Source organism: Trichomonas vaginalis, chromosome VI (genome assembly GCF_026262505.1).
Source record: "Trichomonas vaginalis G3 chromosome VI, whole genome shotgun sequence".
In the NCBI taxonomy this organism is placed as follows: domain Eukaryota; phylum Parabasalia; order Trichomonadida; family Trichomonadidae; genus Trichomonas; species Trichomonas vaginalis.
The window spans coordinates 6,630,133-6,656,663 of record NC_067208.1 but is presented as its reverse complement, the minus strand read 5'-3'; the positions used below and the strand labels follow the sequence as shown (position 1 = coordinate 6,656,663).

The following is a 26,531-nucleotide window of genomic DNA, read 5'->3' as shown; positions in this document are numbered from 1 at the left end:
ATTTAATAATTTAGTCAAAAGAGACAAACAAGAAAGAATGCCGGGCTTCAAACTTCAGAAAGGTGACAAAGTAAAAATAGAAATACCTAAACGCGACCCATATGAAAATACTATTGACTATGACAACAATGGGAACCCGACAGGTACTCACATTCGTGTTCGTAAAAATAGAAGAAAGTATACAAGAGAATATTATGAAGTTTTAGGCAAACATGGCAAAATGTACAGACTGCAAGCAGAAGATAAAACTACTATTGTCAGACCTCGTTTCAAACTTGTCAAAGTTCAAGGTGGTATACTTTCAAAGACAGTTCCTAACCAATATAAGACAACTCCTGACGAATATGCTAAAGAAGTGGAACATGACGACTAAGCATTTCTATACCATGCGTAAACTGTCATGTAAGGTGGCATGTAGTCTTTACTTTGTCCCGTTGTTTGCGTATACCCTGAAACGCGATGTGTATGGTTTCCTCCTCCCTCAGTGTTACTCCAGTAACAATTTATAGCAAACTTAACGTTGTCTTTAACATCATATCCTTTACCTTTTGTCATTGCTGACCAATCCCAATATCTATGCTTATGCCAACCTGCTTGAGATGTACTTAAATCTATGTAGTGACTGTGTGCAGGTAAATTTTCACCTGAAATCGTTTTACTTCCACCTGTTTCCTTTGAAGAGTTTGCACAATACAAAAACCTGTCGACTATTTGAGTCCAAGTTCCAAAACCCAGAACTGTTTCTGGTCTGGTAGAGTTCATTGACGTATAAATAGAGCCTATAGGATATAATGTTTGAAGTATTTCTGTCTTTAATGTTTGAAGCTCTGTTTTGTCTGCTTTCTTGTCAAGGCTAACGTTTAAGTCTGTTATTTCAGAAGATGTATGTGTATGTCCAACGTCACTTTTCCTGTTTAAGGTTTCTTGTAAGTTTGCAATATTTGCAATGGTATGTGTATGAGTCTTATTTGCTTTCTTCTCTAACTCATCGTTAACATAAGTTTTATCTGCTTTAAGGTCTAAACATCCTGAAACCCATCCTGTATTGGCTTTACCTTTTAAAATCTTCGATGTCCGTTCATGGTACCATTCAACCCTTTCTATAATTTCGTTATCTTTTTCATCCACATATTCCTTATCCGCCTTCTTCACTAACACACTAGCCACCCATCCCTTATCTGCTTTTGTCTCTAATGTTTCTTGTAAGTCTGTTATTTCAGATATAGAATGTGTATGAGTCTTTTTAGAATATTCGTTTTCAGCTCTTGTCACTTCACTTGACATTTTATTGTCAACATATGTTTTGTCTGCTAGTTCAGGATGAGTATGTTCTTTCGTTGCATAAGCTTTGTTAGCTCTTTCTTCTTCTTTTGCTATTGCATCGTCTACATATGTTTTGTCAGCTTTGTTGTCAACATCTGCTTTCAAAAGAAGTTCATTTATAGGTTTCTCGTTTAAAGTTCCTTTTGTTGGATTTATACAGACAGTATGGTTCTTATTGTCTTGAAATAGAAACTCATCTGTCATTGGGTTTAATGTCAGTTTTAAGTTTCCTTCTTTCAATGACTCAGATATCTTAGAATAGTTTGAAAAGTTTGTTGTGTTCTTATTTAGAGCTTGCATAATGAGTTGTCGGTTGTGTTGTATTTCTCTCATAGACGCTGTTTCTTTCGACATTTTTATTATAGATAAAATATGCTTTCAATAGAAAAAGAAAATTCTAGAGTTGCTACAACTAAACCATTAGATGAACTTTTTACTAATGTCGGTCAAAAGTTTGAGACAGAGACCGTAAAGCATGAAGGCTATCGTTTTGACTACCCGTTAAGATGGTTAAGAGACCCATCTGTCACAAAAGCTATTGGCTTTCGTAGAATGAAGTTCATTTCAGAAGCCATACATGGTTTCCCATTTACGGTCGGTTTTGAAGTTCGATACTATAACAAAGAAAAACGTATGTATGAGAAATTTGAACAGGGAAAACTTTTACAAGTGAATTTGCTTGTAAACTTAGAAACAACTCTTCAAGCTTTTCAAGAAAAAATAAACGATATCTATCTCGAATATGCAAAACAGTACAACATTGACGAAGGAGAGTACCATCTCGATATTATATATGACAGGAAAAATGCAACTGTTAAAATCAATAGAATAGAAGACCTTGGAGAAAACGTTTATATTTCTACAAAATATAACAACTTGGCATGGTATAGATTTTTGAGGATGTTAAATCAGCCTGCAGCATATCCAGTACACCCGGACTTTTATGAAGTCGAAAACCCTAATGGAACATATGAAAATGTTTTCGACTCAGATGCTATTATAGTTCATGCTTCATTTTCTGGCGCCCAAAACTCTTTTTTATGCTTGGCAAATGACTTTTACGAAAAACCTACAAAGCTATATGAACCACCAAGTGGAAGTATTTCAGACTTTCAAGTATGGTTTACAACAGATGGAAGAAAGAGAATAATTCCATTATACCATGCGTTTTACTTAGAACTTAGTTTCATATACAACTACTATCGAACGGTAAAAATATAATTTTTTAATACGGTTGAGGTGTTGGATTTGGTTGCCAACTAGACTGTGGTGCAGGTTCAGGCTGTTGTATAACAGGAGCTTGTTCTTCTGGTTCAGGGTCTTTAGGTATAATACCAACGAACTGACCTACTCTTTTACCAATATTTTTGACTCCGTTCCAAATTCCTCTTCCTACGGTTTTTATTCCATTCCATATACCTCTTCCAACTCTTCTGAAGAAGTTTCCTATTCTTCCAAAGAAACCCATTTTACTATATGTAAAAATCTAATGTCCGCCTAGTCTCTTACGTTTCCTGTTGAGTTCCATAGCATTCTTTAACTGGAGCTCATACATTCTGTTTCTCCTCTGGTAGAAAACATATTCTGGGTCAACTCCTGTGTTCGCGTCATCTGCATAAAGTTGTTTATATCCCACTTCAGGGTTTGTATAAAACTCTTTCCATCTCATATTTGCATACCATGGTGGCAAACCTAACGCAGCGTCATTTGACATGGCAGTTTGCATTTGTACATCTGTTGGCACTTGACCATAGTTTGCCATTGCAGTTTGTATTCTAACTTCATTTGGAATATTCTCTGGGTTTGGTTGTCCAGGTTGCTGTGCATTCGCTAAGTTCTGTGCGTCCATTTAATATTAGATAAAAATATCTCTTACGAGTACATATACTGGACATTTGCAGGCATTGGTTCATCTTCATATTCTCTGTACTTTTCTGCCACGTCAAATAAATAAATGACACAATGGAAAAAACCTAAAACAAGTAGTCCTATTTCAAACCACATTTACTTACTAGTAAAATTTCTTTATTGTGACACTTTCTCCAGTTTATAGGACCTCTCTCATATTCTATCTTGTCATATATAAACTCATAGTCATGTATGTCCTCTAACCATCTCATAACGGTTTCCAAACCACTTTTATCGGATGTAAAGTAAAAGCATGGATGGTTATGTATAACGTCTAAAGTTTCTAAAGAGTCTCTCAAAGTCCAGTCTACTTGGTATTGAAAATCCCATGTGTTATAGAACGGCGGGTCCACTATAAAGAAAACATTTTCCTTGTCTTTATATTTTTCATACAACTCTGTCCAATGACATCTCACAAACTCTATACCCTCAATATATTTTTCTATGTCCTCTTTGAAAACATTTGTATAGTTAAGATATAAAACTTTTGACATAAGTGTTTCAATGTCATGAACTCTTATAGCACCACTATATAATAGTCTAGCAGATATACTATCCCAGTCTATATATTCTGCTTTTTTCAAAACCTCTCTCACAATATTTTTCTTATCTAATGGTATACGTTCCATCTTACCTATAGGTATCTTTTCTTTTAACTCTTTCAATATATTGTTTGTGTCTGGTATATGTTTGAGACGGTCCATATAGTTGTCGAAGTCATTGCATATAATCTTTGAGTCTGGGAATATTGTATGGCACAAATGGGATATATAGAAACTTCCACCGAACAAATCTACAAATGTTAGACCATTCGGTAGTTTCTTAAGTTCTCTCAATAGAATATCTTTACATTTACTCTTATTTCCAAAGAAGGGTAACGGTGGTTTTGTAAAATTCATTTTATATATAATAAAAATGTTTTTTCCCTGAAAAGTGACAGAAAAGTGACAAAACATGAAAACATATATAATTTGTGAAAAGCTCCTGGAAGACCCGTATATAAGAACTTCATTTATACTAAACATCTTCAGGGCTAGAGGGCACGAAGTGCCTGGAAGCCCTCCAAAATAAAACTTCAGGGCTAGAAGGGGCGCAGCCCCTGGAAGCCCCACTACCTTTTTTTTTTTTTTTTTTTTTTATTACATACAATAAAATTTTAAAAACTCTATTTCTTCACAAGAAAATTTTTTTCCTTCATATGAAGAAACATTTTGTTCTCCATTTGATGCTGAGTCTAAATCTCGATTTTTGAATTTTCTTCTTTCCAAATTTCTTTTTTCCAAATTAGAAGAGGTAGGGCAACGATAGAAAATTTTTGGAAAAAAAGTTCGGAGATCTTAAGGGTGCACACGAGAGGATCATGTAAACTTCAGAATTTAGAACCTTATTTTTAGGCATTATCTTGGCTACTTATTTAGGCTCGAAAAGCAAAAAATATCAAAAAATACAACTTGACTCCATTATGACCCTTTCATGGAGGTAGTTTTTATCCGCTAGTATTTTCCCTTTGAATCTCTTTACAATTCGAAATCAAATTCAAATCTCAGTAGAAGAAAGGAAGAATCGACTTACTACGGTTGTAATACGAATAAATACATATATTTAATTATTTTTATTTACATAATAATTGTTTGAAGCTCATATTCCAACAAATTTTTAAATAAAAACATTAAAATGTTGAAAATGTTCATATATTTTAATAGGGTTTTGGCACTTTATTGAGGAATTACTACATACATAGTCGAACTGAACTTGATATTTTGAAATTTAAATTATTTATCAAAATTAAAATTTAACTTGAAATTTATAATTATTTAGTCATATTTTGCATAATTCTAAGTAGATTTTGTAAAAAATCAAGAAAGAAAAATTTTAACGTGCTTTATTTTTTCTTTTTTATAATAATACATATTATTAGATAATTAACATATTCATAATGTTTCACCCTTTCAAAAATATAATCCTCCTCTCAAATAAACGTACATACGGGTGGCCTCTTTTTTCAAAAAATTAAAATTTGAAATTTTGGGCTCAAATATTAGAGATTTTTTCAACCTTCAACGATATATGTTGTCTATATCAGACCTCCTTTCTTTTTGATACTTAACATTGTTCCTAAATCTTAGCCGTTAAGGCTGTTCTGAAAATATATTTTTTTCGAAAAAATTCGAAAAAAATTCTTAAAATTCAAAAATCCCTTAATTCCTGAGGATTTTGGAAAAAAGTTTTTACATGAACATGTGTATATTATATGAAGTATATTGATAAGGTAAAAATCAAATTTTATTGCATATTCATCGAGAAAATAAACTAACGAATCCCTCAAAATTGAGAGGGTAATCCTCCTCCTCTCAAATAAACGTACATACGGGTGCACCCTTAAACGTATCATATTCCCTGCATGGTTTGGTATCTTCCGCCATGCGTTGTGCCAAACATATTGACACTTTCCAATAATTAATTTATGGTATGAGTCACAGAGTTAGATTATAAAAAGAAAGTAAATAATTGCAATTAGAAATCATATATGTCGGAAATCAAATGTTGATGAGCAGAAACCTTTTACTCATCATAAAAGAGATAAATCACTAAAGATTTGTATACATTAAAATTTGATATTTGGTGCTCGAAAACTGTCTGATGGGACTCCTCCAAAATGAACCAATCTATCGCTGAGGACCAAATTAGATGATGTGGATGGTGTATTCTCTAATTCTAACTTAGGAAGAATGGGAACAAAACGAATGACGACAACAACATGTCAAACATAGATTAAATATCTATGAATCAATAAAGTATACGTGCATTGAAGGTGATAACGATCACTTGAGGCTTATAACTCTTTGACTAAATTATGCAATAATTAAATATAATCATTTTTATATTTTTATACTGATAGTAATTAATATACTATCCTGCTTAATAAATGGTATGATCAAATTTGTTTGAAAATTTAATTATGTATATGAAACTATGTCTTCTATATAAAAATCAAAATTTTCGGACGAACCTAGATTGAACCTTTATGAAAATCTATCATTTTTGTTAATTGAGTTAATATGAATCTTTTACATATGTATATATAGCATTGATAGCTTATATAATCATGGTTTATTCCATATTAACATATTTTTTCAGTTAAATTTGTTAATAATATCATGTAACAAATTAATTCAAGATTAGAATGTCTACAAAATGCTAACAAATAAGAACAAAATACGATTTCTCGACTTAAATTTTAATATGGAGTAGTTTTTCGTTTAAATCTAATTAAAAATGAATAAAAACTTATCTTGTACTATTTTCATTCAAAGATTTTAATAATGTAAATCATGCATTTTCATAATTCAGTACAGTTCTTTTTAGAATTAAAGTTGATGAGGATGATATTTGTGATTTAAAATAATTTGTTAATGTTCACCTTTTATTCATCACCTTGTGGTATGCCCTAAAGCAATAGCATTATCAATTCTGCTGAATTGATCAACTCAAAATTCCAAAAAAAATTCAAAATTTCAAAAATGAAATTAAACAATTTGAATTTTCACATGAAAAAATCAATTTCGAAAAAAATTTGGAAAATCAAAGTATTTGATAATTAGTCAAATAATCAATTTACATCGTTTTTACTCATAAAAAACAACTAATTTTTGATTTTGATATCATATTTGATAAATACTCATTCCAGAGTTGACGTAATGTATTAATTATTGTTAGAGATATTGCTTTCGCAGCAAAATTCTTATTTCATGAAAGAAAAAAAAATGATTTTATTCCAACAAAAACAAGTAAACAGATGAATGGAAACGTACTATATTTTCATAAATGTAGTAATCAGCGTGTCAGCTTTTGTTTATCATGTTCGAGTCAAAATGTATTAACTTGTAATAAGAAATATTCGAAGATTATATGAAGTATTGAGCATTCTTTGTAGAAATATTTGTAATTCATTACTAACATATATAATAAAGTTGTTTTTTTTTCCTTATTGCAATAATTTTGTCTGATTTTAATAACTTTTCATGTATACGAGTTGTGTGAATATGCATCATAATATGCGTAAATATACTTATTTGCGACGAATAATGTGGTTGCATAATGGAGGTGCTAAATTTTGATTTTTAATATGGGGCTTTGGTATGTATAATCATGTTCTTATCTCAACGTAGGAGTATTGGTGCAATATGATTAAAATTTACGAGGTTGATCTTAAATTGAATAATTCTGGAGTATAAATCACAATGCAGCTAATTCTATGTTAAAGATAGATACAGATTGTAGTAATCAATTAGGGAGTACAAATTCATTCTTTCATTTCTGTCGTATTGAGCAGAAAGGAAGAGATCATAACCCTAGGAAAAAAAGCCCAAATTTGTCACTTTTCATAGTACGTTAAACTCAATTCGCTCGGCGAATGCCGAGCACACGTACTCATCATTCAACATAATATTCTCATTCTTTGGTTATTATAGTGCCAGACAACACAAGATTTCAAAGAATTACTTGAGTTTTCAATTAATCTTAATCCGATTTTAGATTTATCGAGAACTCCATCATCACAATCACATACTTCAGTGCGGTAACTACAATTATCCATATACAGAAGGAAGTTCTTTTCGAACAACTCATTTGGAGTCTGTTTTGGAAAGAACTTCTTTCTGTCCGACTTAATTTCATAGTTCCTGATCAACCAAAAGACAGAAACCACACACTATCTACTTAGGAAAGGAGTTCTTTCTAAATCTTCCTTAAATTGAGATTTTACGAGAGATAACCCTTCTATTGCACTTAAAAATGAACATTTTGATATCTTTAGTATCACACATGGTCATATATAGTATTTCATCTACATGAATACATTCATCTTTCGAAGTCTCTCATTAAATGGGAGGCTTCGAAAGATGAATCGTTTTATTCATACAACTTTAAATCTCGAACACATTTAGAGAGTGAGTATATCATTTTATTCTTGTTTTGAGTTTATTCTGATTCAAAATTGCAGTGAAAACAGAAGTTCACACATCATATCTGAATGTGAGCTCATCTATACTTATACGATCTCAATACCTCCACTCTAAGCATAAGAGGTGAAGTTATATAAAAATTATCAGATGCGTTGAAGTCTCAAAAGTATTGCCTGAATGCTTGTTTCATATTTGTCCAAGTAGTTTCAATGAATAAATGTATTGTTTTTTATAATTTCGATTTATTTTTAGAAAATATTCAATATAAACCTTTATTGTGTTATTTACATCTCATAAATTCTCTGTCTAAATCATATAAAAGCGCGTTTTACCCCTATGAATCAAGAAATTCATTCAATATTCATGGTATATTTATTAAATTTATACGATTTACTAATAATCAATATTATATCCTCATAAATAGCAATATATTTTGGTAATCTATGATAATCATATACAATATTTGAAATCAAATTTTCATTAGTTTAGGTTCCTTGTTAATAGTAAAACATTATATTTATTACTAATAATAAAATCTATGTGTCGTATTGAAATTCAATAAAATTACTTATTCGGTCCAAAAAAACAAATTAGATAAAATTTTTCTTTTTTTATGTAATTTTTGTTTTTCATTTTTCTCAAGATCCTAAGTTATGTTCTAACTTTTGACATCATATCCTATCATGCTAGGCTATATATTATAGCATATCCAAAAGGCAAGGAAATCTATCAGAGAAGCCTTTTTGACCTATCGTTGCCCTACCTCTAATTAGAAGTTTAATTCAAATTTTCAATAGTTTATATATTTTCTCAAACCGTCTTAGATTTTCTCACTTTTTAGGGATATTCTCTCAAAATATACAAAAATAGTAATACCAATACATGTGTCTAATATACTTTAAAACCATCGTGATAAAATTCAAAAACGAAGAGTTCTTCTCTCCAAATTTTTTTCAAAATCAAAAAAATGAGATAAAAAAATACGTTTGGAAAATTCATTTTTAGCATTTTAGGAATTTTCTCACTTTTCTTCCAAATTGACATCCTTAGATATACATCTTATAATGTATAAATTAAACGATGAAACAGCTTTTCTCAAATTCAGATTGCCAGAACATGGACAGTGACGCGGCAAAGATAGTCTGTCGCTTCAAAGAGTTCAGGCAAAAAGGATTGTTCATTGACTGCATATTTACTTCATGGAATAAACCAGAAGTCAAAGCACATAGAATCATTTTATCAAAAAACTCTACACTACTAAAACATTACTTTGAAACAACACCATATAATCCATCGAATATCAAATTGAATATACCATTTAATACACCAGATCATTCATTTTCTAAAATTGTTAATTTTTTTTATAACAATACAATAGAACTGACAAACGATAACGTGATTATACTTCTTGCTCATTCTATTATATATGGAATTAAGCATCTAGAAAAAATAATTATGGATCTAATATCCGATTCAATAAATAAGACATCTTCAGTAAATTTCTTTAAGCAAGTAATATCATTCACAATATCAGCCGATTCCTATTCCAAATTTCCCGATCTTGCCCAGAACTATGATAGATTTATCCGTCAATTAGATTTTTTGGCTAAATACGTTGCAGAAAATTATGTTGACGACGAACTTTATGAAGTATTTAGCTGTGTCAATCCAAGATTGCTTTCGATGATTCTGAAGCATTCTTCAATTCCAGATTCTAAAAAAGTCAAAATCATTAACGATTTTGTCGCAAATTTAGAACTCACCACCAACGATATGACCTATCTTACAGACACAATTCACTGGGAAAATCCAGATTCATATACATATTTAGTTAAAAATAGTTGTGAATGGCTTTTGCCTAAAGTTTCTCGCAAACTATACTCGATTATTATTACAAACCGCAGAATCTCTGCCAACGCCTTCCAACATAAGATTGATTCGATCAGTGATATCGATCCATCAAATTCAGACAACAAACAAGCACAAGGAACAACAGAAAATCAACCACCATCACGAAAACTACAAAATTGGTTCCCATTCGCATGGTTAACTGTCGTTTGGGATTCTCAAGGAAAAACTTGCACTCCAGAAGTCGAACTTTCAGAGTTCATCGGCACTCTTGGTGGCCTTGTCAAATTCTTCAATCCTGTCAACTATTTACTCCTTGAATCTTTCGCATCGACTCCAATTCATCCAAAAATTTTCTCTGCCGCATATATCTTCGAGGATTCAAAGAATTACTTCCTGTCTAACTGCGAGCACAACTACATTGGTTTCAAGATGAGATTACCTTGTTTTAAATTGTCATCAATAATTGTAACTTTTGACAATAGAGAACGAGGAAAACCAATGACATCAAATACTAAACTGATGTATAACAGCTTAGGAAAAATGAAATTATTAATTTCAGATTCAAATAATAAGACTAAGTTCCCTAACCCAGTCTTGCCAGGTGTTCCTTTCGAGTGCAAACAGATTCCTGTACTGTTCATTTGCGTAATACCAGATACAGCTGGCGATGGGAACATTAAATGTCTCCGCGTAAGCAGATTGAAGTCGTATGGTACATTTGATGTTGATTAATCCTATATATATTTGTTTGTTTATCTTGTATTTATAACTTATTTGTATTACCTTAAAATTTTAATTTTTTTTTCAGTATCAAATGAAATTGTCAAGAACACAGAAGATGCTTTATACTAAATGTTGCCAATAAACACAATTACTATTTAGATTTTTTTTTATTCAAAACAAAAATATATTTTTCCTACTAAAGTTATATCCGATTTAAGTCATTCTTTCATTTCTTATCAGCAAAATACCCAATTTAATGTATTAGTTTTCATTTTTGGTAATCTGATTGCTATTGATGCAAATCTGAATAACATCATCATGTTATGATGAAAAATCAAATAAGAATTCAATAATCATAAAGAATGGACAAATTTGGTAAAAAAAATTTGAATAAAAACAGAAAAATAACTAACAATTTTATAAACAATAGCAGGTTTCTAATCTTGTAGCTTATATACAGAAACAATATCAACTTTTCCGGCATCGTTATCGTCTGAAGGATTATCTTCTTCTGCGTAAATTTGATTCTTTTTCTTTCGAAAATGTATGATCACGACTGTTAGTATAGTGATTATAATGATCAAGCAAATAAATACAATGCCTACAATTAATAATGGACCGTATTTCGTTTTTAGGATTGATACACTTTCAACATCGACTGAAGTTCTTGTTGGAAAGGCTGTTTTTGATGGAGCTGGAGTTTCATCTCCTACAATTGGTGGCGGTGTCGACATGATATTAAAAAATTTGTTGTTATAAAAAAAAGAAAACGTTCAAAAATCATATTCAGTCATATCCAGAGATTTCGCAAGCATCTACATAGTCTTTTATTCTTCAAATGATAATAGTTTGGTATGAATACTTGTAAATCAGCACAATGATGGTATAGTTACTCAAGAAAAAAACAATATAAGAATTTTTGATTTTCATAAACATTTATTTAATTTGAAAAGGCTACTTTCAAGAAATGATACAGTAAAAATACTAATTACGATATTCATTGAATATCATTCCTAAGCGTCCGCATTTTTCTCCATTCATTAACGCTGATTTAAACTTTTGTTGTTTCATTCCTTTTCTAAAAAGCACGCCACTAGATGTTGTATGTACTGATTCTTGTTCAAACAATTCTGGATCTGTTAAACAGTCTAATAAAGGAGTTCCTTGTTTGATTTCAATTCTTTCTGGTTTTCTTAGCTCCGGAAGAAGCTTAATAAATTCATCATCTGTAAGTATATGCAAATCTGTAGGATCTTGTGTTTCTGCTGGATTGAAACGTAAATTAAGTTTTCTATTTGGAATTTCCTGCGCCATTCTTGGCATAAACTTAGGACCTTGTGGAACTTCTTCTACAACTGGAGGAGATGCTGGAGGTGAAGAAGGAACTGGTGTTGACGCCATTCCAGTATCTTCTGTAACTTCTGCAGAAGTAGTAGGAGCATTTGATGCTGGTTGATTTGTATCAGAGTGTTCTTCGCTAGTTTGCTCTTGTGTTAGATTTTTAGATGGAGATTTTGGTGATTCAGCGGTAGCTTCATGTTGCGTTTCGGATTCTGCTTTAGCTTCTTCATCATTGGCTTCCTCTTCTTCATTAACTGCTTCTTCTTCCTTGGATAAAAATCCAGCAGGATATTTCGTAACTTTATTGACATTTGTTTCGATTTCAAGTTCACTTTCTTGGTATTTAAGAACAAGCGTATCTTTTTTAATGACTTTGATGATTTCGGCGTCATATAATTCTGTTGTCCAGCCATCGGTTAATTTCCAGCGAGCAAGAATATGCTCACCAACACTATATGGACCTTGAGTATTAGGAAAAAGCGATATGAATTGAGGATCAACAATAAAACGCTCTAAAGATGGATCTTCAGCATATTCATCATGAATAACATATTTTCCGTTTGCTTGCTTCTTTTCTATTTTGCCAAGGAACCACTGGGCACGGTCTTCGTTTGGAATTTCAACGTATGCCGCAACCTGTTGATTCTTTTTCATTTTTAAAATTTATGTAAAGTGTCAAAAATTTGATATTTTCTCTTTTTTTGGCATTGTAAAATGTCAAATTTATTTAATGTCTGACAACTTCGGCGTTGACTCTGATCCCGAGGTTTTCGAAGTTGAATCTATCATTGGAAAGATGTATACAGATGGGAAACCATATTATTTAATTCATTGGAAACATTACGAAGATCCAAAATATGATACATGGGAGCCGAGAGAAAATCTTGATTGTCCAGAAATTATGGAAGCTTTTGAAAAGACAGAAATAGCTAAAAAAGCCGATCAGAAATACCAAGAATTCTTGGCTGGGAAATATAAAACTAAATCATCTCATAAAAATCAAATTATTCAAGATATAGATGAAGTAAACGTCACAGAATCCTCTTCAACAAACAATAAAAAGAAAAAACGAAAATCTGCTAAAAAATTAGATGCAGTTTATCTAAATGAAACAGATGAAACAAAAATATCTTCTTCATCAGATGTTTTACCCAATGAAGAAAATGATTCTGAACTCGAAGTTGTCAATTCGAGCAAGAAAAGAACAAAATCTTCCTCAAGGAGATCTAAACCCAAACAACAAAAGAATAACTTACCCGAATCTAACATAGACCAACCAAATTCAAATAAAGCTGCTGCCGTTTCGAAACCATCACCTAAAAAGACTCGATCTTCAACTGAAGCATCAACAAGTTCTAAAAAGACTCCTTCAAAGCCAAAAGAAACAAAAAGACGACCTACTAAAAAATCTCGCGTTGAAGAGTCAGTAAACGAAACTACCGATGAAATACCATTACAAGATACCTCAGAAGATCAAGTACCTAATCAATACAAAGATGATGATTCTGATTTTGATTTAGAAGCCTTCAAGAAATCAATTGTTGAAGAAGATTCTAAAAAGGATCAGGAATTCAACCAGAATGCTAAAGCAACATTTATTCTCAAGCAAAACTCAGAATTTAAATCATATAAGCATAAAGAAATGGATTATCATGCTATATATGGAATATACCCCGGAACTCAATTGCCTGGCTCTTTAGATGGCACTGCTGTTATAAGATTTTCTGATGCAAACCAATTAAAGAGTAATGGATTTATTCTGGCACATTTAGAAAGTGGAAGAGTCGTTCCTGTCAATATCGAAATTGCCAGGAGAATGTCTCCTCAAAAACTGATTGATTGCTTGATAGAAGAGAAGCTCAAAATAGATACAAAGAAAGAGAAGGATCTTGCCATTTGATTATTATGTTATTATTGTATATAAAATTTTAAAATTATTATGTAAATATAATGTGGTCACACGAACTTTAACATTTTTTCCTGATATCATAAATGTCCTCGTTGAGCTAGAGTACTTTAGTCAACCGCATTAATGCATTTATGAAAAACACAAACTGCTAAATGTAATATCGCAGCTGTCAATAGCTGCGCTTCTCCAGAAAACTAGATAATTTCAAAATTTTGAAAAACAAAATTGATTATAATGTAAATATCAAACATTTTTTTTAATAATACAAACAAATAATATATAACTAAGTCTACCAAGTTATCATTGGTTCTGCAGCTAAAACGTAGCTTTCAACTCTGGCGTCATCTCTTCCCATACGAATTCGCATCATTCCGTTTTCGCCCCAAAGACGTCCATATTGATTCAAAATTATCCAATACGGAATCCCTTTTTCTTGGCCCCAGCCGATAATTTCAACTGTATGTGTGCGATCTGCGATATAATCTCGAGGAGGATCTTCAAAAAGTCCTCCAGTATAGTATTTAAGTCGGTCTGTAACTGCAACAGAGGCTGAGACTGGCCCATGTAAATAAATTTCTTTTTTAATTTCTTGGACAGAAGTAATTTGTTTTGTACTGCCTATTTTAGCTTTATATAATGTTGCTTGTGAACCATCTTTACATTTCGAGCAAAATTCAGAAGAATAATTGAGCTGATTTGACCAAGGATGACATTCTTCGTCTGTAACGCCATGCTGTTCAAGAAAATAGTAAACACTTCTCGAACAGCCGCCTTCGCAGCCACTTTCTAGTAGATCACATGCGACTATGAATTGTGCTGATAAAAATGTCTTTTTGTTTTTAGCTTTGCATATCCTATGACTCATTGCCTTTATTGGTCCATAAGCATAGCAACAACCGCACTCTTGCGTTAAAGGACCAAGATCGCAATGAGGATATTCCTGAAGAAAGTTATATTCATCAGGAATATCAATGCTTATATCTTCAGGAAACGATCTGATACTTTCATCAACGAATGCAAATCGACTTTTGACTCCAAAAAATAGAAGAAAAAACATGACTTGATAAAAGTGACATTAGAAAAAGTGCCAATGGATACCAATCAATCTTGGATTGATTGGTATTTATCTGAGCCAAGGGGAAAATACCAAGTTAAAATTGATAAAGAGTACATAATGAATGCATTCAATTACTATGGTATACGCCAAAAGGTTAATTTATTTTCTGCAGCATTAGAATTGATGGTAAAGAACTATTACCAACCTATAAATATTGATGAAGATGATAAATCTAAACAAATTATTATTGAGCAGCAAGCTGAAATGCTTTATGGCCTAATACATGCAAGATATTTGCTCACCAATGAAGGATTGACTAAAATGTACGAAAAATATATTAATGGATGCTTTCCAAAGTGTCCTCGCAAACTATGCAAAGGAATGACTTGCTTGCCGTATGGTGTGTCCGATGAACTCAACGAATATTCGGTAAAATTATTTTGCCCTTCATGCAAAGAAATCTACAACATGCCAGATAATAGTATGGCGACTGTTGATGGTGCATATTTTGGTCCATCATGGGTTAATCTTTTTATTTCAAAATACTCGAGTCTTTTTAAGAATATTAATATAGAAAAATACGTTCCCAAGATATATGGATTTAGGATTCAGTCTCAGTTTTACGAAAATCATGATGAGGAAGAAACTCTATCATGAATCTTTTAAATTATGCTTCTCTACTTCATAAATTACTATCACACATATGGTACATATTGATAATAATTACAAAACATCAATTATATGCTTTTTCAAAGATTATTTATCAAAACACCGAAAGCATTGAAAATCAGAGATTGATATATATGTACCAATACATACCCGATGCTACCAATATCATTTTTACACGATTTTAATGAAAATATCTCATTTTCATTATAAATCGACTGTTTTCTATGTAGCTTAATATATTGAGATCAGAAAACATACCATTTTATCTGATGAATGATTTTACTTTATGCAAATAAAACATTTTGAAAATTAAATTAGAAATAATTATATTAAAAAAAATTCAGTTTTGCATGCTTTTTATGCATATATCTGGCCAATTATGCTTGTACATTAACTTATTTTTGAATTAGCATTTAGATTCCCTCAACATAAATATGAAATTTCGTCATATTCGAAAATTATTGCATAGAATATCGTATATGTTTGCAAGCAAATTTTTAAGAGTATTTGATGAATTGCTTTTGAGAAATGAAATTTTGGATTTTTATAAGAATTATTCTTCATAAAACATCCGCTCTTAAAACATCTATGTGGATCATAGATTATAGCTACAACAGGTCGAATTTGAATCTAAAATATAACATTGAAAATCTTTTGGGGTAAAAGCATAACCGGAACAATGGAATTGGGTTTTACTGGTTCTTGAAAATCCATAATTATACTATGGAGAGCTAATCAGAACATCAAATTTTTATAAAAAATCTGACAAAAATTTGAAAATTTACGCTTTTACTTATGTTCCCTATATTTAATTTCCCAAGGATGATACCATCACAGCAAAATAGATCATATTTCAGCTTATTTGACCGCTCACGTAATGCATTTTATCCTAATCATAACCAAGTTTCGAATTCAGACGATCAAACAATAAATCACCTTTTTCAATACCCACCTGGCGCTGCATTTAAAGTTAAAAATGACTCTAGAACGTTATCATTAATTGGAGTTTTAAGAGACGGAAACGTTTTATTGTGCGACAATAATACTCAAACCCTTGAATGGTATAAAATAGAAGATATTGAAGAGGTTTAACTAAGATATGTATTAATACAACTTCTACATGCTGTTACAGTAAATATTGTCATGATATTGAAAAAAAGATTTAAACGAAATGCATTGTTATTCAGTTGTCGATTTGCTATTGTGAATCATGTTGAACACAGCTTTCCTTAGCTCATTATCTTAAAATGAAATGATTTTTCATACAATTTTGGCATTTTGATATAAGCTTTTGCTATCCCATACATTTAAATGATGATGTGCACCAAACTACAAGCCTTGTATCTCTTTTATTCCACCATTGAATAGAATCTGCTAAAATTGAAATCTCTTCATTTCAAAATAAACGCTTTTTAAAAGGCGTTTGTATTAAGGCAGAGAATTGGAAGTTATGATATTTAAGTTAAAATACTCAAATATAATAGGTTTTCAATTTTTTTTTTCTGAAATCATTTTGAGAAATTTCTGAAACAAAAATGTTCATAATCGAACTTTTGAATTCGATTTATACACGAATTTTTAAAATATAAATTCTTTAGAAAATTAGATAAATGGAATTGGGTCTCTTGAATTATTAACGAGTGGAATCGTAACTTTATACCGTAAATGACACTATGGAGCTAGATGAATATAATTTTGAACAAAGAATTTTATCCGGCATAGCATTGAATTTCGAACGATAAATTTATTATTCCCTTGCATTCAAAATATTTTTCAATTTTTTGATGAAAAATTATTTTAGAATGAAAGAAAAGTGCGAATTGTCTTGCAAATTTTGAATTAGCAGCATTTCCAATAGTTGTTATAAAAACAACTATTGGATTTTCTTCTCCACTGAGGATAATCTCGGTGGAAATAAGCCCCTAATGGGGTATTTAGTCAAGAAAAATAATTCTTGACTAAAGTATTACATCCCTCTCAGGAGGTAAATATAAATGATATTAATCATTTAATAAATAATTTATTTTAGATGCTATTTTCTTTTTTTTTTGAAAAAAAGATAGGAATCCTGCCGGCAAACAATTTAATGGGCACCATCTTTGATGGAGAACGAGCAAATGCTCGTTCGGAGGTCGTTTGCCGCCTCTCTCTATATAGACAATTATATAAATAGATAAAATATTTTTATATATGAATATGACTTTTTAGCATAATGGGAAGAATCATGAAATGAATCTAGAAGTATCAGGTTCAAATCTGCAACCTTTCAATTTTTCCCCAAAATATTTTTCTTAGTGCCTAACTCAATTTAAATCACCAAACAGCTGAAGTATGAAAGAATAATTTCAATATATACTTCTTTAAGAGCTTCTGTGCTTGATTAACAAATATGATAACTTTGTTTCTTCAAATTATTTGATTATCATATGTATTCGTTCCATTTAAATTAGAACCATGTATATATATACAAACAAAATATGTGAATGAGAACATTGGAGTTGATAAATTGAATAAAAATTTTGAGATATCGATATGAATTCTGAAATATTTCGCTCTTAATCAATCAGGACAATTGATTTCATAGATTCCAAACATTCTAAGCTAAAATCTGCTGAAAACGAATTAATGTTATAAATGGTGAATTTTGTAAATCAATCCACTTTATTTTTTATTACATTTGAAAAATAAAAAAATAAATTTATGGAATTAGATCTTCCCGCCATTCTGCGGTCAGCGTATGACCTCAAACTTCCTGCGGCAGATCTATCAGATGTACTTACGGCACTTGTCGAAGATTCTGAAAATTTTTCACTTCCTGAAGGCGAATTAGATTATGTAGCAGCATTATTGCACAATTTTTACAGCTTAAACTCTCTTGCAATTAAAGCAGACGTATTAAAAATATTTTTATCAATAGAAATGTCTCGATCTGACTTAATTGTTGAAAAATATCACGTTGACATAATTATTGCAGAATCAATTGCACGACCAAGGCCTGATCCTCCACCAAAAGTTGATACAGAGAAAGCAGCAGCATTTTCATACATATATTACTTACTAAATTATCATAATCTTATACCGCGTACGGTATTAACAGCTATCATTTCTTTGGTGCAGCAACCGGATAAGTTCTATGAGTCGCTTGCGATTGCTTACCTTTGCGATGCAATTCTCTCAATAGACATGACTGACACATTTCCAGAAATTTTTCCATTGATTATCAACTACATTCAGGAAAAACAATCCCCAGCAGTATGTAGTCTTATAACTTACGGTCTAGAGAACAGATTTTCAGTGATTTCCGATCCAAATACATTAAGAGCTTTAATTACACCATATGCCTACATCGTTGACAATAACTTCCCTCCCCATGCTGCTGATTCACTATTAGCGATCCTCCGTACATGGCCTGGCTTATTAATTTTCGGAATTAGAAACAAAGGAATTAAAGAATTGATACAATGCTTTGAACACTCACCTCCACGTGTTTCTAGTATTATATCTAGTCTAATTAAACCATGTATCCAAGCTCCATCCCTCATTTCCGGTTTTTGTGGAACATTAATTTACATAATTCAAAATTCAGAACTTCCAAACATTATCCATCTATACACACAAACACATAATGATGTGAAACGCTTAGGAAACAATCTAAGAATGATTTTGAAAAATGATTTCGCAACGAATGGCAAATTTGCGATTGCAAGAGCTTATGATTACTCGAACTCGACCACATTTGCAGAGGATATTGCTTCTATTGTCCCCGTTGTTGTTTCTCAGAATCCAAATGTCTGGGACTGGCAATTGATTAAGAATTTCCTTACTTATGTTATCCCTTATTCCTCAAACGAGACACTGAATGTTCCCAAACAGTTTTATACCAATATTTTGGAGTATTTCGGATCAAACTTCCTCACATTAACTCATCAGAAAGTTTTAACCGTTGCTCCAGTTATGATGTCTCTCATTCGGTACCTCATCAAGTTCCAATGGGGAACAGATATCCTTGACCAAGACAAAACGTTCACAAGGATCATTCGAGCGGCATTATTGAAAGTCGCCTCGCCAAAGGCCATCGAATTCATTTCTCCAATATGGAGCATCATAGATATGTTCGCTTTCTTACTCTCTAATAAGAGCGGAGTTGGAATTTTAAGTCGATCCGGATATCTTGATGAAATTCTTGCATTCGGGAACGATCTCTCACATCAATACAATTTCGAAATGTTCTGCAGTAAGATAACATTTACCGATGAAGCAAGTCTTACAATTCCTGTTTTTTCGAATATTCTTCTGAAAGCTTCACGTCAATTTCATCAAATCGCGCTCAATATTCTCAAAAAGAAGCGTGAACAGACTGAGGATTATGCAACCAATGTCTTCCAAAAACTAATTATTCCATATGCTTTTACATTAAATCAGCTTGGTCAAGAAGATAAACTTGCAGACGTTATTCATTTCATATGTGATATCGTTTCCGCGGACAAAACTGCGCTTTCTTTCTGTGCAAATACGGAAGGATTACATCCGATCTTTTCTAAGCGTTTCAGATCACTTTACCCATACATTTTGTCACATGAAAATGCTCTAAAGTACCTCAATCTCGAAGAAGAGATAGAATGGTGGATCGGAGAAGGGAAATCATTTGTTGAAAGTTATGATGCAGCGTACGACTTTGCCTTTTCTGGCAAAGAATATACATATCCTGTACATCTTTTTGGTGAGCTTGCGCAAACAAGAAAAGGTTGCGGAGCAATTTCCGGATTTATTGAGAAAGTTTTTAACCAAATTTTATCAGAGGATATCGTAGAAATACGCTCAGCAATACTGGCAATCGGATACTTTGCTTCTTCTCCTTACGCGAACGCTTACATTTCATCGTCAAATATCGTTAAGCGTTTAATAGAATCGATCTTGCCAACACCATCACCAATCCTTCTTGGAACACTCATTGCATCACTTTCCATGTTCCAACGTACACAAGATTTCATTACAACCCTCGAAAGTCTGAATTGGAAAGTTTTTTACTTTTCAAACCAAAGTTGCGTCATTCCAAACGACTTTGATGAAGTCCTTGTCCTAGATTCACCCGTGAAAAAGAACATTCAACATGTTCCAAACATTCCTGGAAAAGAGAAGATCTGTAATCTCATCAAAGGTCTCTCGAACACAGTTGTTGGACAGGATACAATAGATTTGATCCAAGAATACGAACCGAAATCAGATTTCAAGACGCCAAATGTTCACGTATTTGTCGGAAAAGTTCTCGGTGAATATGCATTTTCTATCGATAGAAGAGAAATCGTTGAGAAGATAGTTTCGGGATCATCGTTAATGGAACTCCCAGCAAATAGGATCAGTGCCAAAAGACTTGCAATGGGTGCAGCAATTGCGGCATCATGCAAAGTTACATTCACTGCAATATCGCAGTATAAAGTGCCTAATATTCCTCACGCGCAAATTTCAAAGAAAGCCCCGCAACTACTGTATCCTGAGGTTTACTTAAGCGATGATGACTTCCAGAATGTGCTGGGAACAAGTAGAACAAGCTTTTACTTCATGCCAGCAGCTCAGCAAACGAAGTTAAGACAAAAGATATTTGATTCACCACCATAATATAAAAGAAATACTTATTAGTTTGATTTTTATTATAAAATATTGGTTATTTCATCTGTTATGCGAAATTCAAAGTTTATGCTTGACTAGTTTATCTGAAAAATTTTAAAACATATTTGGAATCAATGTCATGCATCTGTTTTGACTAAGTAATAATCGAAATTTCAATATTTATTGTAGATTTGCAGAATTACTTCAATGAAAATAGTATCAAAATATAATCCCAGTCTCTAAAGAAAGCATTTAATTTATTGACGAATCAAAAAATAGCAAATTTAAACAAATATTTTACTGATTAAGAAGAAAATTTCAGGATTGAGTATTGATTCTAATATTTTATTTTGGATTCAAACTCGAGTCAAAATGAAAACATATTTTTACAAAAAAAAATGCTATACAAAATTTTGTTATATTCAAAGGTACATTCACTAGGCGATAACAGTAAAATGGGATGAAAATAGGATAAATAGCATCCCTATATAGTGCCTAACAATATTTATACGGGCCAAAAAAAATTTGGCTAGAGATTTGGCGAGTTATAAAACTTAGAAAATTGAGAGGGATTTTTATTTTTGAATTATTTTTGGAAAGTTAAAATTGCGATTAAAAATCGATTTCCAGGAGAACTAAGCATCTCATCATATATTTAAATCGATAAAAATATTAAATAATAGTTGAATAGTATAACAGCGTGAAATTATGGCTGAATCTACAGAAAAAATGAACATATTTGACATTTTTGAAAATTCATACGTTAGATGGTGACAGACTCATAAACTATACTTTAGCTAAGATTAATATATGGTTTCAACAACACATGGTTAAAATCGTAAAAATATTTTAGATTTCAAAAAGATATATATGGTAATATAATGGAACAAAGTCAACAAATAGCATGTTAAATATGTTATAATTAACTTTTTATTAGATCCAATAGTAGATATCGAATGGTTTCCAGCTTTATGGTTAAATATTTTCTTTTCGAGCTTCTCTTTAACTGTTGTATTAAGGTTGTAAATTTTTGATGCTAGAAACTATGGAATCTTCTTTGCTGCTGCATTTTTCTTGAGAGTTCTTGCAATTTCGAATAGATCTGCGCATTGTATGAAATGGAGGCTTTAAAATATCTTGAAAACAGAATAGGACTGCTTTTCCAAAGGAATGCTTACTTGTAAATCAGAGAGTTTCAAAATTGACACCAAGATTATCATCATAACTTTCGATTTTGCTGCGAAAAAGGAAGACAAGTAATTAACAAATCATTTACTGTTGTTCATCAAAAGAAGAAAACTTTGATAACAACTAATGATGATAAAATCAAGCTATCTTTTAATATTTTCAATTGATAAGACATTCAAAATATTTGAATGGTTTAAAATATTTTCTTTTAATTTCTATAAGATATTATCATGATTATATAATAAAATTTAAATTTTTATTCAAAAAGGCAATATTTCAAACTTTTAATTTCAAAAATCTTAATTCTGCAATAAGTGTATTTAATTGTAGCAATTTTAATGATCCTTCGTCATGCTTAGCAATTTGGAACTCATAAATTAATGATTTCTTCAAGTAAAATTCTGCATTATTTCAAAAGTCAATAATTCTCTAGTAACTTTTCTTCAAACCCTAACCATTATATTATATGTATAATGGAAAATAATTGCAAAGAAAGATAGCCGAATTTACTGGGTAGTTCTTGTGATGCGAAATAATTGCAAATTAACACCTAGTTTTAACAGCATCAATCTCTTTTTGCTCTCATTTAATGCATTCGCACAAGTACAGTATACATTGTGCGTCGCCTGTAGCCTACAGCTACAGGCACCGACACAATGAAAAAGTGACAGAAAACTGACACCATACGGGCGCGCATATGTACGCATATATGTGTAAAAATAAACGTTCATATGTAAACTAACCTTTATTCACTAGCAGGGGCTGATAAATCATAATCGTCGAGAAGTACGATAGGTGGTCCCACAGGTTTAATCTGTATGGAGAGGCAAACGTGACGTAAGAAGCATAACACTGGTTTCTCAGTATATTTAATAGACTCTGCTGTTGGCTTAACTGTAAGCTTATAAAAGAAGCAGATCACGGAGGCAAAGAAACGCTTACATCAACTCCTTGATGAACAATAAGCTTACTTAAGACTAAACAATTAATTATACTAACTTTTATACTTTTTCTCTTTTCCTAAGTTGATCGTGATCACAAAGATCGTGATCTGAGTGACAATGAACTATAAGTTATATGAGGATATATGTGAGTAATATGAGTAAAAATAAGAGTTATAGTAGTAAAATTAGGTGTTTATTCGTGGTTTAGAGGAGGGATCAGAAGCCAGTGGCTAAGTTCCTTATGGCGCGCTTTAATTCATGGTAGGATGTGTCAGCCTTAAGGAACCTTTCATGCCAGCTGTCTGACTCATGTCCCACACGGTTGAGACGAGATCGAAGATCGCAGATCTCGTTGGCATAAGAGTCAACTTTATACTCAAGCTGGCTGATGTAGAGCTCTTTACCTTTCGCTTCCTCTACTTTTTCAGCCAGCTTGAGCTTTAGTTCCTCGAGAGCTACGTTTGACTCCTCCAGCTGCTTCAAATACTTGTGGCTGGTCTTGATTAAACGTAGCTCTCGAGGAGTAGCTCGTGGACCCGTTTTCTTTGCCGTTTGCTTGTGATCGAGATCTGGGATCTTGATCTCGGTCTTCGGACTCTCGCCACCCATCAATATTTCCTCGTCGCCAGAGGACTGTTCTTCAGTCACCTCTGGCTTCTGGATGGCAAGAGTCTTAGCAGGAGCTTTGTTGTTCGCTTCCATTAAAATGTAAACTTTACGTGTCAAAAAAATTCTGTCACGTAAACTATTTATGTTGAGATTGAGTACCAGACTCTAATATAAGTTCAACCATTATATTAGAGTCTTTAGGAATTTCATATGGTTCTTTTACATAATATTCCTTTTTTTGACCATCAGTTGATTCTTCAACTCTTTTGAATGAAAAGCGCTTATAAAACTCAAACACGAGTGCATCTTTATAACCAGTGATATCATAAAATTTTGGTGGCACAAGCTGTTCATTCACATTACATATAAATTGTTTGTTATCATGAGCAATATTACTCAACGTTACTAAAGGCTCAAGGAGAGGATTTATTCTTATCTGATAACCGACAAATTTATATGTTGGTTTGCCCTTTCGCTCAAGGATAAACCTGATATTCGCTATAGTTATGAAAAGCTCATCAAAGTACTTATATGTTTTTTTATCTTTATCATTTTCGTCAGTGAAATCTGCTATGGTAAAACTATAATATACATGCATTCGCGAGATATATTTTTTTTCCCATAAGTCTAAAAATTTTGCTTTCGATGGAATTACTTTTTGCGTGAATGTTCTACCATGGTCATCTTCCCAAACAAGCTCTGGTTTTCTTGATGTTGTGTCTGTTTCAGTGGTTTCTAATAACGCAGTGATGAAATCCAACACATCTCCTAGGGACATGTCATATTTATAATTCAAGGCATTTTTTTCTATACTACTGTATGAAGGTAATGTTATGATTGGTGATGTACCTTTTCTTAATACATTCAATTTATTTTCATTTGAATCATAGTAACAATCAACAAATTCTCTACTTGCCTCAGTCATTTTTTCCATAAGACCTTCATTCAACTCCTGTGTAGTCATGTTGGGTTTTATGTAATATCTCATGTCAAACCTTTTTTTCACTGATTTTGATGAATCTGTCATTTCTAATGGAATAGCAAGAAACTCAAAGTCTGGATGCTCAAGACTTATCTTTCTTATCTCAAGAGCTTTTGACGCAGGATATTCAATGAAGTCTCTCGGTAATTTATATGAGACTGTATTACCAGAAACAATAAGAATTACCGAAAAAGTGACAAAACATCAAAAACAGGGAGGGGGTCTCAATTTTTATTACTTATATTATTTTACAATATTTATATAAATACTCTTTATAATATATTTTACTATAAAATTATACCTCAAATTCAAATATTTAAAATATTATTTACATAATTATCTCAAAATTATATTTTTATATATTATTTTTCATATGTATAAATCATATAATCTATATCTATGCAAATCTCATCTAAAATTTTTTGAAACAAACCGCTACCATTTTATAATGGTCCATCTTAAATTCATCATAAATTCTGGTACATGTTAGTACCAGAGTCTTCAAATCTCAAACACTCTGGTACCAACATGTACCAGACGCGAGTTTCCAATGCCCTCGTACGATTTTCTATTAAGATCTTCTTGAATGAGAAGGTCTTCATAGAAACTCGTACGAGGGCTTCTCTTTTAAATACTCTGGTACCTGCTGATATCGGAGTCGACTTTACAGCCCTTTCCCCAATTTTGAAGCTGGGGAAAGTTTTCAAGCAATGAAAGGGAAGCTCTCGCTATGAGGTGAAAATCTAGAATTTTTACCTCATAGCGAGTATCCTTTGTTAATTGCTTGAAAACTTTCTTCAAATTATCAAAATTTCGAGGAAAGTTTCCTTGCTTCAAAGTAGAGATGGAGCCCTTTGAGCCACTGCATATAGGTCAGTGACTCAAAATACTCCATCTCTACTAGAAATCGCCAAAATTTGTGTCGCAATCTTTGAAATGCGACGCAAGTTTTGGCAATTTCGCGAGGGACTTGCTCCATTTGGTGCATAGATTCACACTCTATGCACCAGATGGAACAATTCTTTCGCTAACAGCGGGAAACTTTGTCTGAATAGTTTAACATTCAGACAAAGTTTTCCGCTGTCAGAGAGGGAATGGAAGGGTAAGAGGTATATATTCATAATGTATACCTCTTACTCTTCCATTCCCTCAAGAAAGTTCAAAAACTTGGGTGCAATCAGAACTGATTGCACCCAAGTTTTTGAACTTTATATAAGGAATTGTTGGCTATGATGTACTGATCATGAATCAGTACATCATAGCCAACAATTCCTTCGCAAACAGTGGAAAACTTTGTCTGAATAGTTTAACATTCAGACAAAATTTCCCGCTGTCAGGGAGGGAATTAGAGGGTGGGAGATATATAGATAGACTATAAATCTCTCACCCTTTAATTCCCTCAAGAAAGTTCAAAAACTTGGGTGCAATCAGAACTGATTGCACCCAAGTTTTTGAA

At 32.1% G+C, this 26,531-nt stretch overlaps 14 protein-coding genes across 14 annotated transcripts, besides 6 other annotated features; 6 read left to right on the top strand and 8 right to left on the bottom strand.

Annotated features, from left to right (window-relative positions):
• Positions 1–1,677: part of a mobile genetic element that runs on past the window's edge.
• TVAGG3_0817730 (phage tail repeat-like family) lies at positions 370–1,677 on the bottom strand (the record flags this gene model as incomplete). The annotated part of the gene is made up of 1 exon (XM_051247881.1): positions 370–1,677. One exon carries the CDS (start codon positions 1,675–1,677, stop codon positions 370–372), a length of 1,308 nt encoding a protein of 435 aa, XP_051083356.1.
• An 18-nt stretch (positions 1,678–1,695) lies between these two features.
• On the top strand, positions 1,696–2,544 carry TVAGG3_0817710 (uncharacterized protein; the record flags this gene model as incomplete). The annotated part of the gene is made up of 1 exon (XM_001323917.1): positions 1,696–2,544. The coding sequence occupies one exon, from the start codon at positions 1,696–1,698 to the stop codon at positions 2,542–2,544; it is 849 nt and encodes a 282-aa protein (XP_001323952.1).
• A 4-nt stretch (positions 2,545–2,548) lies between these two features.
• On the bottom strand, positions 2,549–2,791 carry TVAGG3_0817700 (serine threonine-protein phosphatase family; the record flags this gene model as incomplete). Its single annotated transcript, XM_001323918.1, has 1 exon — positions 2,549–2,791. The coding sequence occupies one exon, from the start codon at positions 2,789–2,791 to the stop codon at positions 2,549–2,551; it is 243 nt and encodes an 80-aa protein (XP_001323953.1).
• An 18-nt stretch (positions 2,792–2,809) lies between these two features.
• TVAGG3_0817690 (uncharacterized protein) lies at positions 2,810–3,172 on the bottom strand (the record flags this gene model as incomplete). The annotated part of the gene is made up of 1 exon (XM_051247880.1): positions 2,810–3,172. One exon carries the CDS (start codon positions 3,170–3,172, stop codon positions 2,810–2,812), a length of 363 nt encoding a protein of 120 aa, XP_051083355.1.
• Positions 3,173–3,673: 501 nt separating this feature from the next.
• Positions 3,674–4,130, bottom strand: TVAGG3_0817680 (phage tail repeat-like family; the record flags this gene model as incomplete). The annotated part of the gene is made up of 1 exon (XM_051247879.1): positions 3,674–4,130. A coding segment is annotated over one exon (457 nt), but the record flags the coding sequence as incomplete, so codon positions are not given.
• A 442-nt stretch (positions 4,131–4,572) lies between these two features.
• Positions 4,573–5,610: a mobile genetic element.
• Positions 5,611–7,618: 2,008 nt separating this feature from the next.
• Positions 7,619–7,666: a mobile genetic element.
• Positions 7,667–9,210: 1,544 nt separating this feature from the next.
• TVAGG3_0817650 (protein ubiquitination) lies at positions 9,211–10,913 on the top strand (the record flags this gene model as incomplete). Its single annotated transcript, XM_001323920.1, has 1 exon — positions 9,276–10,778. The coding sequence occupies one exon, from the start codon at positions 9,276–9,278 to the stop codon at positions 10,776–10,778; it is 1,503 nt and encodes a 500-aa protein (XP_001323955.1).
• Positions 10,914–11,315: 402 nt separating this feature from the next.
• Positions 11,316–11,528, top strand: TVAGG3_0817640 (uncharacterized protein; the record flags this gene model as incomplete). The annotated part of the gene is made up of 1 exon (XM_001323921.1): positions 11,316–11,528. The coding sequence occupies one exon, from the start codon at positions 11,316–11,318 to the stop codon at positions 11,526–11,528; it is 213 nt and encodes a 70-aa protein (XP_001323956.1).
• A 225-nt stretch (positions 11,529–11,753) lies between these two features.
• On the bottom strand, positions 11,754–12,764 carry TVAGG3_0817630 (uncharacterized protein; the record flags this gene model as incomplete). The annotated part of the gene is made up of 1 exon (XM_001323922.1): positions 11,754–12,764. The coding sequence occupies one exon, from the start codon at positions 12,762–12,764 to the stop codon at positions 11,754–11,756; it is 1,011 nt and encodes a 336-aa protein (XP_001323957.1).
• A 31-nt stretch (positions 12,765–12,795) lies between these two features.
• TVAGG3_0817620 (methylated histone binding) lies at positions 12,796–14,069 on the top strand (the record flags this gene model as incomplete). The annotated part of the gene is made up of 1 exon (XM_001323923.1): positions 12,841–14,010. The coding sequence occupies one exon, from the start codon at positions 12,841–12,843 to the stop codon at positions 14,008–14,010; it is 1,170 nt and encodes a 389-aa protein (XP_001323958.1).
• Positions 14,070–14,308: 239 nt separating this feature from the next.
• On the bottom strand, positions 14,309–15,076 carry TVAGG3_0817610 (cysteine-type peptidase protein; the record flags this gene model as incomplete). The annotated part of the gene is made up of 1 exon (XM_001323924.1): positions 14,309–15,076. One exon carries the CDS (start codon positions 15,074–15,076, stop codon positions 14,309–14,311), a length of 768 nt encoding a protein of 255 aa, XP_001323959.1.
• A 33-nt stretch (positions 15,077–15,109) lies between these two features.
• TVAGG3_0817600 (protein kinase regulator protein) lies at positions 15,110–15,733 on the top strand (the record flags this gene model as incomplete). The annotated part of the gene is made up of 1 exon (XM_001323925.1): positions 15,110–15,733. The coding sequence occupies one exon, from the start codon at positions 15,110–15,112 to the stop codon at positions 15,731–15,733; it is 624 nt and encodes a 207-aa protein (XP_001323960.1).
• Positions 15,734–18,445: 2,712 nt separating this feature from the next.
• TVAGG3_0817590 (cytosolic regulator pianissimo family) lies at positions 18,446–21,361 on the top strand (the record flags this gene model as incomplete). The annotated part of the gene is made up of 1 exon (XM_001323926.1): positions 18,446–21,361. One exon carries the CDS (start codon positions 18,446–18,448, stop codon positions 21,359–21,361), a length of 2,916 nt encoding a protein of 971 aa, XP_001323961.1.
• Positions 21,362–21,775: 414 nt separating this feature from the next.
• Positions 21,776–23,142: a mobile genetic element.
• Positions 23,143–23,246: 104 nt separating this feature from the next.
• Positions 23,247–23,447: a mobile genetic element.
• Positions 23,448–23,700: 253 nt separating this feature from the next.
• Positions 23,701–24,186, bottom strand: TVAGG3_0817560 (PspA lactotransferrin-binding region family; the record flags this gene model as incomplete). The annotated part of the gene is made up of 1 exon (XM_001323927.1): positions 23,701–24,186. The coding sequence occupies one exon, from the start codon at positions 24,184–24,186 to the stop codon at positions 23,701–23,703; it is 486 nt and encodes a 161-aa protein (XP_001323962.1).
• A 43-nt stretch (positions 24,187–24,229) lies between these two features.
• TVAGG3_0817550 (uncharacterized protein) lies at positions 24,230–25,057 on the bottom strand (the record flags this gene model as incomplete). Its single annotated transcript, XM_001323928.1, has 1 exon — positions 24,230–25,057. The coding sequence occupies one exon, from the start codon at positions 25,055–25,057 to the stop codon at positions 24,230–24,232; it is 828 nt and encodes a 275-aa protein (XP_001323963.1).
• A 187-nt stretch (positions 25,058–25,244) lies between these two features.
• Positions 25,245–26,531: part of a mobile genetic element that runs on past the window's edge.